The sequence below is a fragment of the Haliotis rubra genome, unplaced genomic scaffold, assembly GCF_003918875.1.
Source record: "Haliotis rubra isolate DU_JTF1 unplaced genomic scaffold, ASM391887v1 Scf298, whole genome shotgun sequence".
NCBI classification, from domain to species: domain Eukaryota; kingdom Metazoa; phylum Mollusca; class Gastropoda; order Lepetellida; family Haliotidae; genus Haliotis; species Haliotis rubra.
Window position 1 is genome coordinate 87819 of NW_025766966.1, and position 20404 is coordinate 108222.

The 20404-nt window shown below is 40.3% G+C and overlaps 1 protein-coding gene across 1 annotated transcript; it reads left to right on the forward strand.

Moving 5' to 3' along the window:
* Window positions 1-3743: 3743 nt before the first annotated feature.
* On the forward strand, window positions 3744-13777 carry LOC124282324 (adenosine receptor A3-like). Its single transcript, XM_046718291.1, has 3 exons — window positions 3744-4033; window positions 4465-5337; window positions 13437-13777. Exons 2-3 carry the CDS (start codon window positions 4593-4595, stop codon window positions 13775-13777), a joined length of 1086 nt encoding a protein of 361 aa, XP_046574247.1. The 5' UTR covers window positions 3744-4033; window positions 4465-4592.
* Window positions 13778-20404: the final 6627 nt, after the last annotated feature.

Here is a 20404-nt window from a genome sequence, read left to right on the forward strand (position 1 = left end):
CATTTCAGAAAACCAATAGCAGTGTTTGTATAACGACAGAAACCATTCTGTGCTGCAGGAAAATGCTGGGTTGTCTGGCAGTGAGTCTGGCTGAATGGAACTAGACACCTGCCTACCATAACATAACTATCACTTGCCCTGATGCCATGGGAAGTATACAGGTAAGCCTATACAGGTTCTCGATTACTTCTTGACAGCAATAGAATTAGGTGTTACAGATTTATTTTCAAACGCAGCCTTTGCTGTCGAACATTTTACCGTTTGTTCCAAGGAACCCGTGTAGGTCCGGGTTAGAATGAACCTTCAGTAACCCATGCTTGTCCTAAGAGGCGACTAACGGGATCGGGTGGTCAGGCTCGCTGGCTTGGTTGACACATTTCATCGGTTCCCAACTGCGCAGGTCGATGCTCATGCTGTTGATCACTGGATTGTCTGGTCCAGACTCGATTATTTACAGACCGCCGCCATATAGCTGGAATATTGCTGACTAAAGTCACTCATTCATTGTTCCAAGGAATATGATTTGGAAATGGGTTCTTTTAACCGTTATGAATCTGTACAGGTCGTGTTTTAACGAAACGATATTCAGTCATGTGCCTTTGTCATGTGTGTGTCAGTTCAAAATATCCACACAATTGGGTGGAACGAATTAGTAGCAATTCGCGTGTGTGTGCGTGCGTGTTATAATTCGGTTTCGATTAATTATAGAACGAGGCCGACTGTTATATATTGGATGGGGGAGGGGTCACTAAATGTCTGTGTCTATGTCCCCCAGCGTTTTCTGATGAAATTCCTACCCCCTCAGAATTTCAAATGGACGTTCCCTTGTACGACCCGTCATACCTGCTAGCATGAGACTATCCAGGAGATTTGTCACTGTGTCATACTTTATCAACAAAACTGAGCGGTATCTAAATAATCACATGCACGATCCAATTCCCGATTGTTTGAATGCCAGTTTCACAATAACACAGTAAATCAGTGCATACAAATCGACAATACGTCAGAGATTCATTGTCCATCTAGGACAGGAACGAGAACAGAAGAGCAAATGTATTCAGCATTTTGCTGCAGGTATAAATAATATTTGATTAACAACTGTAAACGATGAACAGATGATTCCAGTAGGAACCCCAGGCGATTGTATTATATCCATCAATCAACGGATTGGAATTATCGACATGGGAATATAGTTCAGCGCACTGATGTTATTGTAAAATTTGTGAAGAGCTTTTGCTTTGACAAAAAAATGCCTTATTTATTTACCCGCTTTATTTCTAAATCTGTAGTCGTGTTAGTACGCATTCTTCAGTGACAGTGAAGAAAGACTGATTCTGATTCAGATTAGACCGGAATTTGTACGTACCTATTGACACAATAGTCCATCCGAACTTAACGTTAGATGTCCGCCAAATAGCTCATCAAACGATTAAATCTATCACACGCAATAAAGTAAAACTGGAATTAACCAGTGTGTGTGCGTCATAAAGCTCAGCAATCTCTTAGACTTTCTCCAGTCGTTAACGTACTGAGCAGTCTTCAAATAATATACTGAACATTCATTGAAAACGCACCACTTATAAAAGTTCAGATTACTAAAAGCACGTGTAAGGAATTTATATTTTTTGAGTGGATAATAATAGATGGACGACTGACAAAAACAACAACACAGAAAAGACGCTCATTCATTGAAAGTCAGAAAGGATCAAACACACGTGGGGTCAAATCGAAAAGTCAATATCGCGTGTGACCGCCATTTGCATTGACACATGCAGTTCAACGTCTCCTCATTGAGTCAATTAGCGTCCGAATAGAGTTCTTGAGGATGGCATTCCACTTCTGCAGTAGTGCAGCCTCAAGTTCCCGGATGTTTCGCATCTGTTGTCGCCGCGAAAGACTTTGACCAATTTCGTCGCTCCATGGGGGATACATCTGGCGACTGTGCTGGCCAATGAATAACCTGGATGTGTTGCTGGGCCAGATACTTGTTGTGTGTGCCCGTGCGTTGTCCTGTTGAAAAGAATGGACATCTCGGTGGTGATTGAAGACAGATACGATGTGATTCTGAAGAATCTGCTCACGGTAATAAAGGGGATTAACTCTGTGATTGTAATTTATTCCACCCCAGACCATGACACTCCCACCACCCAAAGGTCTGTCTGAACCACACACTCATCAGCATAACGTTCACCACGTCTACGCCAAACACGTAATCGGCCGTCAGCATTGCGTAGATGAAGACGTAACTCGTCAGTGACTACCACACCATGCCATTGTTGTAACCTTTACTGAAAATGCGTGCTAGCCCATTGTATACGCTCATTACGGTGTCTGTCAGTCAGAATTGGTCCAACGTAAGGACGTCGAGCATGGAGCCCTGTAGCGTGTACACGGCGTCGCATGGAGTCAGCGCTGATGACCCCCACGTCAACCTTGAACTAGTGCAGCAGTCCTGGCAGTCGGCAGTGTTCAATCACTGATACGGACAAGGTCAATATGGCGATCCTGATGGAGCGTCGTAACACGTTGTTGCCAAGGTCATTGAAGGTCACGGGTGCTGCCTGTCTATGAAGCCTAACGATGGTGGAGTGGCCAAGTCCAAGTTGTCGAGCAATAGCCCTGCTGCTGGTGCCAACCTGAATCATGCCTAGTGCACGTTCTCTTTCGTGAGGTGTTAACCTCAGCATCTCTGTCCTCGTTTCACAATCGTTAGTGAAGCAATGAGAATCGGTTCTCATACACCTGCTCTTAATGTCACAGTCAGTATGATTTCAGAATGGAATTCGCGCATTTTCATGGCATGGCTGCATGTTGATGCATTTTGGAATTAAGAGTCATACTGTGGGCAGTAATTTGTTTCTAAAGCATTTTTTCAACTGGACATGCCCTTCGACTTCATGTTAGTTATATTCATTGATCATTGTCATGCTGAAATCCATCTTGATGAAAATATGGACAATTTTAGACTGGTGCGTTTTCAATGATGTTCAGTATATATAGGTATTCAGCCATTGTCTGGAGCGGTTTCTTTTCTTTGCTACCGTGGTGCCACCACACTCGTTTCCTTCCATAGATCTGAACGTTGGTGGTGAATAGAATCATAGGGTTGTCATCTAGGTTCATGAAATTTGAGAGTAAAACTGTTTGAGTGAACAGCTATTCTGACAGCTATAGACAGCGAAGAGTAACGGAAGAGTGAGAGAGCGGTTTTACGCCGCTTTCAGCAATATTCCAGCAACATCGCGGCGGGGGACACAAGAAAGGGGCTTCACGCATTGTACACATGTGGGGAATCGAACCCGCGTCTTCGGCGTGACGAGCGAACGCTTTAACCACTAGGCTACCCCCCACGGCCCAGTAACGGAAGAAGTCCGCTATGTGTAAAGTCGGGGTTGAGAGAGTCAATATGTATTATTGGGGAGTTATTTCAAACTGAACCGTACGTATGTGATATAACTTTAAAGCAACTAAAAGTACTGTGATTTATTAATTACTTTGATAAATTTCACTTTAGCAACTTTCTGTAGCCTGTTACTGCTGCAAGGTGATATACACCACAAACCGTAGTCGGGACAAACTGGTATGCGACCACACAACCATAGGTCGCCAACATGCCCAAGGGACACAACTCTGCAGGGCGAGTTGCGGCGCCCTAGACGACCTTGTTTTTAACCAACACTAAAATCACAGTAATACAGGTAATGAGAGATTCTTATGTGTCCTTCTCCTCTTTAGGTGCCCCATCATCAGTGCCGTCTTCAACAGAAGAAGTAAAACAGCCATTTGAAACCTTGCATTAGCTCTCATCAATGCAATGATCAAGTTCATGTAAATGGACCTATTGACAATTTGATGAGTTGGGCGGGCTCAGCGCCGTTAACGATTATTTCCCTGTGTTAATCAATACCCAGCATTATCACGGAATACACTTAGTTCTGGAGAACTGAACCGACTGAAACTGTAGGGTTGACAGTTCTGGAAAGGTTAAGGAGAACGGGCGTGCAAATTGACAACCTCCATGGCATATGTAAGTGTATTATTTTGATTACCTTTCATGTGGGTAATGTAACTATTTAAACGCGTATAATCACAACGGATAAAACTTGAAAAGTAGTCTTGTTTAAATTTTAAAATCTCGAATTTAGATGGATCTTTTGTAAAATGGTTTATGTTTAAAACTCATACCCGAACAATGCTCTTAGACGCAACGTTAAACCGAATCTTATCTCACTTAACATACAATAAGTTACCCTATTACTTCTAACAATAAGAGATAGCTGTTAGCGCAGAAACTTGGGACATCGGAATGATGATTTCTATTGACGTTTAAGCACAATAAGTACATATAACGAACGATCTAAGTGCACTATAGGTTTGACTGGCAGATGGCCACGAAAGTTTGAGTGCATATCTTTTATCATGTTAGTACTAATGACACACAATGACTAATCTTTTTCCAGGGAGACGGTGCAAGTTGATAGGCCATTCTCTTCTGTGTTGTTGTCCGATGTCAATGTAAAGATACAAGTACGGTGGATTAATACCGTCAAGACATTCATTCTTTTGAAAGGCAGAGTGACGGAGGTTTCACCATGTCCAACACAACAGATGGTTCTTCAATCATCCTTTTCTGGACATTTAATGACCGTGAAATAACACTTGTGACGTTTATTGTCAACATCGTCATATTCATTATCGGGTTTTTGGCCTTGTCATTGAACGCTATCGTACTGGACACTTTAGTGAAGAGAGGGAATCTGGAACCAACGGATCTTGTGATGTGCCACCTTGCCGTCACCGACATGCTCACCGGTGTCCTCATCATCCACACTGTCGGATACAACATCATCTACTTTCAAAACGACCTCGAATGCCTCATTCGCATAGGAGCAGTATTCATTTTTATCTCAGGATCTGTTTACCATCTGGCCCTCCTGACAGTGGATAGGTTCGTGAAGATTGTCTTCCCCTACCGTTACCAGGATGTCATGACCAGGAAGTCCGTGTCCATCATGTCGGCGGCCATCTGGGTGTTCTCCGTCAACCTCGGCCTCCTTCCTTCCTATGGCTGGAGATACTATCCGCCGCCATCAGAACCACCTTGTTCCTTTCTTGGTGTTTTGCACACAGGGTTTCTTCGGTTTGGACTTGTGGTGTTTCTTCTTCCGGTTTTTGTAATTGCCATTCTGTATTCGAAGATCTTCTTGGTAGCCAGACGACACGCACGTGCTATTGCCGCCACGGACGTTGCTGGTAAGAACGATTCCAGCAGCATGAAATTTACAAAGACCGTCGTTATTCTGATCGGAACGTACCTCGTCTCATTTCTGCCAATGGGTATGTACCACTTTACCATGTGTAACCTCGTTGTAAGAGTGAGTGAGGGAGTAAGGTTTAATGCCGCTTTGGGCAGTATTACTTTACGGCGTGCCAGCATGCATATGATGTGAGTGCAAGGTCAGAAATGGCGTAGTCTCACACTTTTCTCGACCCCATATGGTGCCTGGTATACTTTTGTTTGGGTGTTTGTTGTTTAACGCCGCACTCAACGATATTCAAGCTGTATATCGGCAGTCTGTAAATAATCGCGTCTGGACCAGACAATCCATGACAGCATAATCTCTACGCAAGTGAGATATGACGACATGTGTCAACCCCGTCAGCGAGTATGACCGCCCGATCCCGTTATTCGACTCTAACGACAAGCACGGGATTCTGAAGACCTGATAGGGGGATAAACCTTCAATGGAGGCGAAATCTAGTCCCGTTTATATTGTACTGTCCTGTTAAGTGATAGAGGTTTACGGTTACATGCTGGTTGTAAAATATATATCTGAAATATTCTAGTTGTTTTACTGTCCTGTGGCGACTGGTTTTAGCTTAGTTTATATATTAGCAATGTGTGAATTGTGTTAGTCATGGCATGGCTAAAACATGTTGCCGATTTGAGAATAACTCACTCACTCAGGTGTTTCTCACTTTGGCGAATGCCAAAGAGCATTGGTTTAGGTAGAAACATAATCGGGAATCTAACCCAGTTTGTCATAAGACATGAGCGAGTGCGTAGTCATTTAACGTCACATCGGCAATGTCGTAGTCTATATTAATAAGGAAAACATTCAGACTAAAATACCTGTCGACAATGAATAGTAAAAGTAATAGAGTATCACAGATTTTCATAAGAAAGATATCACTATACAAAACTGTTCTAAGCTAGATTTTGCTAAATATTCCATACTGTTTAAAGGTACTGTTTACACATGAACTGATGTATTGTCAAACAAATTCGTAACGTTGAAAAGATTTTTGTCATGAGTTCAATAAATGATGAAACTCAGTGAAAATTGTCGCATTCTTAACAAAACTTTACATCAAAACGCAGCTGTTCACATGTACGATATTTTGACATGCTTTTCATCAATTTGAAGCATGAGCCTCGTGCAATTCATCTGCAGAAAGTTGCAGTTGGTCCTCACAAATTAGTGAAGAAGCTTTCAATGGGTAGTATGGATACGGGCTTTAGATCGCCAGATACTGGAAGAGCGCCATACATGGGACCATGGGGACTTAGAGTACCTTTGTACGAGATGACTATCGATAGCAATTTTGGCGGGATCATAACAATTTTTAACCAAATGACGAAGTGAAATGTACGTAGAGGTCGTTCATGTCACAAGGAACGATTTAGACGGGGGTGCGAGCGCACGGCACGCACTCACACCTTCAATCCCGACTTCAAAATATATAGATATATAGTCTATGACAGGTACATTTTGACAGAATAAATTATTTGCTACCAAACAAAATTTGAACACAGTTACTGTATCGCAAACATATTAGTTATAGAAATCGTGCAACAACCACCCTAACCCCTCTCCTCAAAAGTGCAGTATCCGCCCCTGTGACAAGTTAGTAAGCTATCGAGGGTGGTTCATAGACAAACAAACAATAATCAATTAGCACATAAATGCTTTGTGAAAATTAACAAAGCTTTTAATAAGGTTATTAATTTCGTGTTGAAAATTGACTAAATTTACATCTCGATTATCCCTAAGATAACTGTCACAAAATCGTTTGGCATGCATTGCAGAACGCCGGTCGTACATGTCTGTCGCAAGGACGACTAAAATCGGTGTCAAGGTGTAACTGGCCGATTGTCGTCGTACACCATGTCGTCATTGTCACGGCTGGAGTACTCGTGAAGGTCCGGGTTAGAATGTATCTTCAGTAACCCATGCTTGTCGTAAGAGGCGACTAACGGGATCGGGTGGTCAGGCTCGCTGACTTGGTTGACACATGTCATCGGTTCCCAGTCGCACAGATTGATGTCTGATGTTGTTGATGACTGGATTGTCTGGTCCAGACTCGATTATTTACAGAGTAGTTCATAGGGCGACTACAGTTGCCATACACCTAGAACTGCACAGTGCCGTGGTAAACAACTCTCGGACACCGAATAGTTAATGAGCACACCCGATGTAACGTAACCTGTGGCCGAAGCCGGCTGTTTAGAAGATATACTTCCCATAGAGCTTCGTAATCGCAAGTTAGGGAAAGTGGTATTTGATGTTCAGGAAATACAGGTAATATTCTATTACACTATACTCAGACAGGACTGACTGTTGTCGATCTGTTGTATAACGCCGCGTTCATCAGGAAATAACCCGATCTGGACAAGACAATCCAGTGATTGACATCATGAACAACCAATGGACAATTTAGTGGCATGCAATTAGCCATGGCACAAGCCTGACCAGCTGATCCATGTGTCGCCTGTGGCAATCAGCACAGGTTGGTGGCGAGCTAAATTCTCAATAAAGACCAGTATTTAATAATTTTATGTTAAATCTTTTGCAAATATCCACACATCGATCGAGTACGGTCAGTTCAAATGTGCTCAAGATTTGTTCAAAGTGACAAATCAAATAAATATTATCATCCATTTTTTTAAAAATATCTGCGGATTTCTCGAAGATCTTGTACGATATATAATATGTTCATGTTAGTAAAATAGTTCACAGAACAGTAAATTTTACTTCATGCAGTGATGATGGCAGTCTGGTAACCCAGTGGTTACATGTCAGCCCACGTGCGACACCCGTGTTCGATGTCCTCTCAGTGGATATTGCTTGAAGATTGTTAAAGCATATTCTAACATAGCATTATTTGTGGATCCTGTCTCAATACCCTGTATCTATACCTATGTTGTAGTACAGTGTATACCGGATCTACCTTCAGTTGTTGGCGATCTATAGCCGGATTTTACATTGTATTGTCCAGAAATAATTTTCTACCTTTAAAGATATATGCTAGCTAGTTTTAACTCAATCTGTGATAATCTACTGGTTTTACTGTCCTTCGTTGACAGGGTTTTATATGTTATATGTATGTATTATAAATTTAGAACTAGTTTTAGTCACGATATGGCTGAAATATTGCCGAGGTGACTTTAAATCTTAACTCACTCACTCACTCAGTGTATACCGTCCCTAGTAGGGTTATATACCTTCAGTTGTTGGCGATATATAGCAACTTTTTTTATGTTGCATTGTCCGAATAGTTAAGATATTTTAGTTTTCACACTAGTTTTACAATTATATCTGTGATATACTAGCTATTTTTACTGTCCTTCGCCGACAGGTTTTTATAATGATTTATTATGACATTATAACTTGTTAATAGTAGCGATATGGCTGAAATATTGCCGATGTGACTTAAATCTCACTCACATTCAGTGTATATCCAGTGTAATTGCAAGTTACTTATGATGAATAGTGCCCAATTGTGTTCAACATGCGCGCAACATCAGAATACTATAAAAGTGTGCATATGCATTCTCTTACGTCAATATTCATATTACCTTTATAGCGGGTTTGTATGATACTTCACTGCAGTAAGCATGAGATGAATAGGCTTATACACAATGAAAGGGATATGTGTGTTAGCGATTTTGTACAGGTAATCATCTACAGCCGCGGAAACATTTAATCAGAACAGTCGATCAACCTGGTCTTCTGAAACCACATTTGTCGTCTCGCTATATCAGTTTTCTCGCCCTGGAACGTTAACCTGAAACAGAGTTTCCTGCCAGTTGCCGACACTAACGCCCAAATGAGAACAGGTTTATGTATATTCGTAGTTTACGGTTGCCCAGCCATATTGTCTGTTCTAGTGTAATTTTGAATATTTTGTACCAGAAAATAACCCAAATACCAGTGACCCGAGTCTGTACAAATACCATCAAAGTCCCTATTCCATGGGTCAATTAAGCAAGGGTAGCTAATGAATAACTTAAAGACATATTTTTTTGCTATGTCATAGGTCGCGTGGTTTGGCAGCCACGTTGGATTTAAGCGGGTAGGAATACATGCTACAAGACACGCCGCTTAGGGGCCATAGTTGATTTGAGTTTTTGTAATATGAAACTCCCATTGTGGGTGAAGCCCATTTCTGGTGTCCCCCCGCCGTGATATTGCTGGAATATTGCTAAAAACGGCGTAAAACCACACTCACTCACTCCCATTGTGGTCTAATGTCCGTTGCTGATGGTCGAGTTTTGGTGTTGTGTTTTTACGTATAGTCCTTTACCTGATACTCAGTTGTTTTACTGTTTTAGAGACATAATGTACTATTGTTTATTACTTCCTTGCACTGACCGCCTCCGTGGTGTAGTGGTTAGAGCGTCCACCCGGAGTGCGGAAGGTCGCGGGTCTCGATCGCGTCATACCAAAAGACGTTAAAATATGGTACTTGTTGGTGCCTGCCTGGCGCTCGGCATTAATGGGTACAACAAGGACTGGTCGGCTCGGAGTTAGTATAATGTGTCTGAGTGGGGTATTCATGCTTCACTGCGGCATGGTATCTCAGTGGGCTAGCACTATAAAACCAGTTTCAGTCTGGGCTAGTACAAGCAGCCGCACATACACATACACACGCATGCACGTCGTCATATGAGCGAAATATTCTCAAGCACGACGATAAACCAAATTTCACCTCACCACCCCAATAAAGTGCCAATGGGATGCCTCTATCTCAATTTGCGTCAAGATCATCAATACGTTCAGTTCAGTAGTTTTAGCCTGTTTTTGGAAGCTTGTTTTGAAAGTTTGTAGACCGCCCGTCTAAGCACTCCCTTATCAAAGTTGTCAAGGATGGTTTTACGTCCCGGTTTTGCATTTGAGACGGTCCCTGTCTTGTCTGATTTGTTTACAATATTGTAAACTTGTTGGTAAGACATGCCAACAGCTCTACAAGTTCTGTAATAAACCCTTTCTAAACTAATGAAAGGTTTACCTCTGTCTTTTTTTTAAGCAGAAAAAAACTATAAACCTTTGCAACAATCGACTGCAAATCGTTGGCCATAGTGGACGCTGTGATAAAGATGTGCATGCATGACGGGAAACTTATTTATCAAGACTTAACATTTATATTAATATTTCTTCAATAAAGAAAATGATACTTTAGTAAAGTAACACAAACATTCAACATTTATTTGTTTAGGATAAACGTTAATTCATATTTTTACACCACCTGTATTATTAGCATAAATGTAAAGACTATTTCAGATTTCTGTTGTTGAACTCTGAAAAAATCTTAAGTTGCTGTTTTGGTACCAAATTCTCTCCTGTAAACTGCCCTTTAAATGCATGGGAATGTTAAATCGATTGAAATAAAAATTTGGTAGACAATAGGCGAGTTGATATATTGACAACATAGTACATTTATCACCTTTATAAAGATATTAAGGCTAAAAAGCATTTTTCTAGCATTTCCGACAGTACTTTAGTCACTATATCGCTTAAAAAAAACCGTGTGTAAAAATATCGAAAGAAGCGTTAGTATAATATGAAATTCGATGCCGTTACATCGACGATGGGACAATGTGCAATCTTGACTTAGAAGTATTCTGTAGAGGTATACGTTGCTGTTGTAGTTATTGCTGTTTTATAATCCTTTATTATCCCCGCAACAACCTACAACGATAACGCAATTCGTCATTATACGAGGGGAGGTCCAACAGTTTTGAGAAACAGCTATGCCGCTAGTAGTATTGCATACATTGATCATTCATGAGATACATGTGAAAGTGCCAACACCTCGTAACAAACAGTATTAATAATATGATAACTGGAAGAGAGATACCCTCCTGATATCGTGGAGAATTCCAAAACTGAGTACAGAGCTGTAGTTCATGTCCTCACACTAGAGGGCGCCAACACAAGCAGAATCCACGAGTAGTCCTGACCTGGCACCCAGTCATTATAACCTGTTTTGAAATTTGAAGTCTCACTTATAGGCCTACCAAAGAAAAATTTCCCACTGTTTAGAAAAAAGCAGAAATGTCCACATTAATCGTGGAAATAGCAACATAAACATAAACATAATACCTCGCTACTGAAACAATAAAAACGGGAACTTTAAATCGCTAAAACTGGATCAAAAAGCGAAAAGCCTGCAACTTAGATTTTGCGCAGGCGCGCCTGGAAGAGGAAGTTTCGACCTCATGTTGACATTTTTCAGTTTGAACAAAAGTTACATTCCCTTTTCAAAGTATTCCTGTGGTGTTATTTGGCATTTATAATCATCCTACTTATGTGCACACTTGTTTGGTTTACCTTCCATTCGTGGCGATTCACGGTTGCTCGGAAATCTGAAAGAAGCGCGGATCGTAATGCGCATGCGCGGTAGAGGTCAAAGTTCGCTGATATAAAAATGTTGCAGTTTCATAGTCTTTCGTTGCCGTTTTTACTGCTTCAGTAGCGAGGTAATATGTTTATGTTGCTATTTCCGCGATTAATGTGGACATTTCTGCGTTTTCTGCACAGTGGGAACGTTTTCTTAGGCAGGCCTGACTTGCGTGGAAGACGATTTGCCAATGATGAACTCAAGGCTACAAGAGAAGCTTGGTATAGTGATCAGTCAAAAGACTTCTATTTCCAGGACATTGCCAGCTTGCAGCACAAATGGTGTATTGAAAGTGTATTGAACTGAAGGGAGACTATAGTGAAAAATAGAAGTTCGAAACCCGCTCTGACTGTTAATTGTACATCAAGTTATCAAAACCTTTTGACCTCCCCTCGTAATTATTGAAACAGTTTACATTCTTATATATTGGGGATAACAATCAGATGACCATCGACCAAAGCGCTTCATGGTCTCTGCATCAACCTCGTTCATAGCCGCCGTAGTAGCAGCCCCAATTCTGAAAGAGTGAGATGTGAATTTAAGATGCCCCACGTCAAGATGACTGATGACTTTCTGCAGCAGTGCCTGAAACTGAAATCTGGTTAGTTTTGCCATCAAAGTGTAGGAAAAGATATGGGGAAGCAGCTGGTTGCGATGATAAATAGGTTTCCATGGCAGTGACTGGACATAGCGGATAATATGGAACAGCTTTGATGTGGATAGAAGTGCCTTTACCTGTTTGAGAAGTCTTAGAATACTCGAGTGTGACATGCATGGCCGCCGCGTTACCTGTAGTAATCTTTACATCATGAATAGTGAGAGACCTACGTGACGTGTCAGAAAGGGGGGTAGGTACCAACTCACTTATCCTGGAGAAACAAAATTAAAGCCAGTGTGTATGCTGCTTTAAAAAGATTGCATTCATAAACAGAAGAACAAACAATATGAAGGACTTTCGAAATTGATAATAATATTTCTGCTGTGATCAGGCCTTGACTGTCCGGAGAGCGTCGTCCGCACTAGGAAATGTTGGGATGCATCCTGCATGTCGTGCCACTTGTGCCAGGTCCCCAGTGCTGCGATGTAGGCGTTTGCCGTTCTAGACGTTTTACCCTGCAAAGACAATGCTGACAAGTAATATATGATATGATCACGCGGTGCCAGCCATGTAGATGGGAGACAACGTGACACTCTCGTTGAAAGACTGTAACGTTGTAATGATAGGTCCTCCAGCTGTCCCAGATGTCCGGGTGCTGTCCCAGATGTCCGGGTAGTGGTGTTGCTCTTGAGTCTGCTAGTGGTGCTGCTTCCCGGAAACGATCCCACTGAATGCTCGAAATAGCATCAGCTATAACATCATGAGCAGATATGTACCTGGAAAGGAAAATACTATTATGATTAAGACATGAAGTTACTAGCAAATACACAAGAGACATCACCTTGGGGTTCTTGGATGTTTGCCTGTTGATGATGGACACGACAGCTTGGTTGTCACACACAAACATTACCTTGTTGTTAAGAAACTTGGGTGCCTACAAACGTAGTGCTACGATGACAGGAAACAAATCAAGGAAAGTCATGGCTTTCATGAGCCCGCTATGACCCATTTGCCTGGCCATTTACCATATGCCCAACTCCCATGGAAGTATACCCCGAACCCGCATGAACTGACAGCGTCTGTGAAAAGCTCTGTTTGGGTTGACGTGAGCCACTCTTCATTCTGAAACACAGATGAACCATTGTGGTTGAAGAGAAATGTTTGCCAGACTTTAAGATCTTCTTTCACTCCCCTGGTAATCCTGACGCGATGATACGGTTTTACCTGACCCTTGATTGCGTGATACAGGTGCTACCCGCTAGGGTAGCACGTGTAATGAACTGGAGTCTCCCCACCAATGATTGCACCTCCACAACCTGTATTTTCCTTCTGCTGGACGTGAGGATTGCTTGTATCTGCCTGGTGACCTCTGGTATCTTCTCCGCCGGTATTGTCACCTCCATAGCTACAGTGTCGGTCGTCAAGTCCAAAAATGTGATTGTGGTGGACGGTCCGACAGTTTTGTCATTTGCAGTCGGTAGAAAGTTTAAGTAATTCAGAACATGTGTTTGTATAGGGATAGCCCGAACGCTGAACTGGCCGTACCTGGCCGTGCCCTACAACAAGCCCAAAAATACGACTTGTGCCTTTCCAAATTCACACTTTGCAAGATTCACAGTAATATTTGCTTCAGACAGTCTTTCGAAGAAAGTGCGGATTCCCTTCAGATGGTCTTCCCAGTCCATGTCGTAACTGATGTTATAAACCTCCAGTGACGTCACTCTATTGTTCTTAGGGGACACTTCTCTCGTAATATCCCTCAAATCTGATACAATCTCGCTTCCTCGGGCAATTATCTAAATAATATCCCTCTGTCCCGGGCAATTATCTTAATAACGTCCCTGTGCCCCGGGGCATTATCTTAATAACGTCCCTATGCCCGGGAATTTTCTGAGGAATAGCCCTTGACTTTGAATTATTATTTGTTTTGAAGATTGATACGACTTTGTCTTGCCATCACTGAATGCGATCGTAAAATATGACCTTATTGACAATTTCCAACATGTAGTGCCAACACCCGGTTTCGAACCCGCTACCCTTCACTTACTAGCTTGGCGGTTTTATCCACTAAGCTACGAAGGATCTCTGTGATCAATGAGATTGTTTTTCGGTATGAACCATGTGTTCCTCGCAAGAAGGGTAGTGCGGGCAGTGCACGTGCAGGGCACGGGTAGCGCGTGCGGAGCACGTGCATTGCGAGGCGTCGGCTGCCAGTCTCATCCCAGTTGATTTGAACAGTAAATACCAAATATTGAAATTATATCTGAAGTATATCTTCGGACGGTTTATAAGTTGGATATAACATGACCAGTGGGCATTATTGAAAAGTATGCCCTCTTCCCTCGGGTCATGTTATATCCTACACACATCATCCATGTAAGATTCAACGTCATCAAGACCAGATGTGACATTGTTCATGAGCCTCTGGAACGTCGGTGGAACTTTCTTCAGACCAAATGGCATCTCTTTGTATTGATAGAGTCCGCCTGGTGTAGCAAAGGCGGATATTTTCTTTGCACTGTATGCACTGTATGTGAGTGGAATTTGCCAGAAGCTTTTCAATAAGTCAAATTTACTTATGTATTGAGCTTGACTAATGCAATCAATGCAATTGTCCACCTTCAGAATTGGAAAAGAATCAGTTCGTGAGAACGCATTGACAGCTTTCATGACAGCACAGCAGCGCCAACCACCTCCACGACTCTTCGGCACTGGGTTCAATAATGTCAATGTCCAACTTGTATTTCACTTCTTTCCGCAGAATGTAAATTTTCACAGGATTCGTCCGATACAGATATTGTTTTACAGGCACAGCATCACCAACATCTATATCATGGCTAACAACATCAGTTCGGCCAGGCACATCAGGAAATAAATGATAGAACTCACAAATCAAATCTGACATTGAGCTTTCTGCTCAGGGGATAAATGTGATAATTTCTCATCAACGTGAGCTAACACATAAACATTTCTTAACTTTGGTGAAACATTATCACTAAGGTCATCAAACTTCACATTGCTAACACCATCATCAATATTGTCTACAGCACAATCAGTAACTGGGGAGAGTGTGGCAATACAATTGACCTGTTTGGTTTCTAACCTGTCATGGTATTTCTTAATCATGACACGACCTCTTTTGCTTACGAGTGAGTGAGTGAGTTAAAATTTACAGTCACATCGGCAGTATTTCAGCCATATTGTGACTAAAAAGTCATAAATTAACAATAAACACAATTAAATTATATAACAGCTGTCGACGAGGGACAGTAAAATAACTAGATTATCAGAGGAATAAATTTAAGACTAGTAAATAATCTAAAATATGTTAACTATAAATGACAATACAAGATAAAAACAGGCTATAGATTGCCAACAACTGAATGTAGATCACCATACTAAGGACCATGGGGACTTACAGTACATTTGCTTCCTGCATGAGCCCTAGCTGGATTTACATCATCCCTTCAGCTGTTAGCAATTTAGACACATCTAGCCATACATTAAAAATACACATATTCTACGATTAAAAAAGTGGAAAGTCTTTTGCTTACGACATAGTCTGTGTTGCATACCATTTTGCCAATATATGTGACTCTGGTATCTAGCTATATATAGCTCTCAGTGGTTGACCAGGACTGGGAAGTATACAATAAGTTTTGATCTTATTCTTCAAAGTTTGATGAAAACTCTCTAAAGCTCCCTGTGACTCTGGGTGATACTCACTTAACTTAACCTGCTGAATACCCAACTGGTACAAAACTTGTTGAAACACTTTAGACATAAAATTAGAGCCCTGGTCATACTGAACAACATCTGGCAAACTAACTAAGATGAAAAACTTGATCAAAGCCTTGACAATCCACAGGAGCGACAATCCTACGAAGAGTACGAAGAGGAATTGCTTCAGGAAATCTGGTAGAGGCACACATGATACTGATTACCAGATTTAGTCTTAGGTAGTGGAGCAACACAATCTATGATAACCATACGGGAAGGTTCCTCAAAGACTGGTATAGGTTTTAAAGGAGCGGTAGGAATTTTCTGATTTGGTTTTCCAACAATTTGGCATGCATTACAGGTCTTGCAAAATTTAGCGACATCTTGTCTCAAACTGGGCCAAAAGAAATGTGCCAAAATTTTCTCACAACTTTGTTTATACCTTAATGACCTGCCATGGGACCTTCATGTCCCAGTGAAAGTACATGATTTCGAAATAATTTTGGTACCACAATTTGGTGATACAATTTCAATTCATCCTCTGCGGCAACGTCCAGCTACCTATATTTCCTCATCAGAACACCATCCTTGAAGCAATAACAAACTCGAACCTTGCTAACCCCTCAAAAGAAACAGCCTTACTGCCTCTGCAACTCAACATCCTCACCCTCCGCACTAATAGGCCTCTTGAGGTTTTTTTCAATATGTAGAAATATTTATCTACTTCTTTTTCATTGAAAGGGGTGCCAGTCTGGCGTACCTTGCAATGTCGAAAGAGGAAGGGTTTGAGGGAGGAGAAGGATTTTCGAGTTTTTTACAACTCAATTTCTGTCAATTTCCAATTTACTTTGGTCAAATTCCAATTATCTTTCTCCATTTCCAACATTTTCAGTCCCGTTTCTTCTTTTTCTAGCCTTTCTAGTTCTTCATGTTTTTTATTTTCTTCTTTTTGAATTTGTAAATTAACTTCAATGGTTGTTTCAATTCAAATGGTCCGAATATTCTTCTTTAACCATTTCCAAAACTTCATGTCTGTCCAAAAACTCATTAATGTAGTGATTCAACACAACTTTCAAATTCTGAAATTTCCTCTTAGCAGGTTTGGCCTCAAGTTTTACATTTGCAGAAATTTGTAATAAATCTGATTTGCGCAAGTCTCCGACTGTCTCAGGGACAGAGGACTTAAGAAACTGCACAAGTTTAAACACCATTTTGCTGGTTTCACAACTAACTTGTTTGCAAAAATGCAGAAATTTGAAATATACTTTTCACAAAAAGTCTCAAATGTCAAATGAATTCTATCCCGGATGAGCCCTTAATTTTTTTTTGGACGATTTAGAAATTAAGGCTTGTGAGCCCCCCTTAAAGGAGAATACTAACGATTTTTCAAAAAAAATTATTTTGTTATTTTATTTATTTATTTATTATTATTATTTTTTATTTTTTATTTTTATTTTATTTTTTATTTTTTATTTTTTATTTTTTTATTTAATTTATTTTTATTTATTTTTTGGGGGGGGGGATATATGGAAATAAAGCATCCTAAATGTCACCTTCCGTTATTAACATTTCCCCAAAAGTTTGTAAAATCGCAATAAAAACGTGAAAAACGCCCTCGAATTTCCGCCTATACGGAAACACCCGCCAGTTAATGAGCAGAGGCGGGTATCACGTGACATGACGTCAAATGTGCCTATTGCCTATGGCTTCTTCTTTTGTTATATTTGACAACGTGACTGTGATCATGGATTCTGAAGCAATAAAAGATGTTCGCGATGTCATTTTTGACCTGGATGTTAGACCGTACCAATACATCATGCAAGAGAAACTTCCAGCAAAGTTGAAGAAAAAAAATCCCACTTGATTCAATTCAATTCATTTATTCAGTATTTTGGCCATGTGGCCCAGAGGACAATTGATTGTGACGACATAGCCGTAACACGTGACAGGAAGAACATATGTACATTTTCATTATAAGAAAAACACATGTTTCATGAAAATTGCTACAGAAGTTATGGTTTGGATATTTGTTTGTATTGAGAACAGATAGGCTTTTGTAATTGATACGATGTAATTATTTTGTTCAGAGATCCGCACACCTTTCACATACAAATAATACATGGTACTCATCTTCGAGAACTCCTGGATTACAACTTTTGCATACAGGAATGTTTTCATTAGTACATTTTGTTTGTCTTAATAGATTAACTTTAAAAGAATGCAATGCAATACGTAATTTACAGAATGCACGAATCAAGGTCTGATCACTTAATGCTGCTAGGTATAGTTCAGGTTGTAATAATGATTTGAAAGACGAGTAATTCTTTAAAAATGTGGACGTACAGAGCTGGGAATATATATCACGGAGTCTTTGTGTAAAAGTACTGATAAACATTTGTATGTTTCCTGCATCTTGCGCTGTCCAAACATATGAAAATCCAGTTGTGAAAAGTAAGTGACGGACATCTGAAACCCATGTATGTTTACCATTTTCATCAATTTTTTTAGGAATAACTAACACTGGTGAGGATAGGGATGTGATTCCATTCTTGATATTTTAAAACAAAACTACTTTATAACACGTATTTGAGTAGACACGTGCACCGCGTATCTACCACATTCACATACTTGCCAACATTCAGAAATCTGTATCTTCTCTATGCACTCATACCAAACACACCCCCACCCCCACCCCCACCCCCACCATATAGTAATACAGGCATTATTTGACTATAAAAAATGTACAAGCAACTGTGAAGGAAATATGTTTATTCATACGAAAGATTGCATTACTATCTTTGATGGTGATGAGAACAGAACACCAAGGTAGCTATAATAGGTTACAGTTTTAACATCTTGACCATCTGATGTCAACATCGGTAGACTCGGAAACACAGACTGGTAAGTTCGTCATGTAAACAACTGTCGAATAATCGGTTTTATCGGTTCAGTTATATTGTTAATGCACCAGATCATTTTAGATGATTTCAATATACTTTAATATATTTCTTAAATGTGACTGTGTTGTGTGCATCCCGATGCCAACTGGTCTTGAAAGTAAGTGTTGTACTACTGTAGCGCTTGGTCTTTGGCCACATGGCGGCACATTTGACGTCACGAGCGGAAAGGTCACGTGAGTTCCAGCGGAATATGCATGATGGCCGAAGCTGAGATAACAGAAACTGTTTTCGCGATTAAAACATAAATATACATATTTTTGAATTGAAAATTTCGGTATATGCTTCTGATGACTTTATCCTTCACCGAGCTAATTATTGCAATTCGCTCGTATTCTCCTTTAAACCAGTAAAATACAACACATACGAGTCTATAATGTTCGATTGTATAATGAATAAACACGGTTACAATGAATGACAGTACAGATTTCTAATACTATACTATTGGATCAAAAATCTAAAATATTATCTCACCAAAGTATTGATATTCGCAGTAAAAACAGATAAACTGATTGAAGATTGTTGACAGATTTTGAAAGTTCAATGTGGACGAGGTCTTGAAACGTTCATGTTAGCAGACAGATCAGCATAATCCAAAGTAGTAGTCCCCTCATACATCTCAGCAACCGTCCCTTATATACATATTATACAGTTCTAGATATTTCTTGCAAAAGCTATGCCACACCACCACCATTTAGAAATTACTGGAATCCCACTGTCTTGCACCGGAAGCAAAACAACCGAGGTAACACTAACTCCCCAGCTTACTCTTAACAGGCGTAATTACATAGGCTTAGTTCAAGGTATGAGTTCAAATCCTAACTCAGCTCTTTAATCTTCTGTGACCGATAACAACTGAAAGTTAATTAATGTGACATTATAATTAACAAAAACACATCCCCATAACATTATTTACACGCTTTTTAAAACATAATCTGTAGTCGTGTTAGTACGTATTATTTTAGTGACAGTGAGGAAACTTTGATTCTGATTTGTCAAATTCAGATTAGACTGGAATTTGTACATAACTTTTGACATAATAGTTCGTATGAAAACATCTATCAGTCGATAGCCGAGGCATATTTAACGATGGATGCAGAAAACCCATTGGAATTGTACGTTAGATGTCAGACCAATAGTTTAGCAAACTATTGTCTATTTCAGAACACACATAATGAAGTAAAACAGGAATTAACCTCTGTGTTTGTGTAACACAATCATAGGCCACAAAGCTCAGCAATCACTTATACTTATGGAATTGTACTTTAGATGTAGGACCAGTAGCTTATCAAACATGATGAAATCTATTTCAGAACATACACAATAAAGTAAAACTTGAATTAACCACCGTGTTTGCGTCACAAAGTTCAACAGTCTCTTATACTTTCTCCGTTAACGTACCGAGTAGTCTTCAAGTAAAATTTATGTATTCAACCATTGTCTG

What these genes read in the sequence shown, in the direction of transcription:
- LOC124282324 (XM_046718291.1), top strand. Translation starts at nt 4,593, where the DNA reads ATGTCCAACACAACAGATGGTTCTTCAATCATCCTTTTCTGGACATTT. An exon ending in CGTCTCATTTCTGCCAATGG is followed by an intron (nt 5,338 to 13,436) that starts GTATGTACCACT and finishes TTGTGGTTGAAG; the next exon opens with AGAAATGTTTGCCAGACTTT.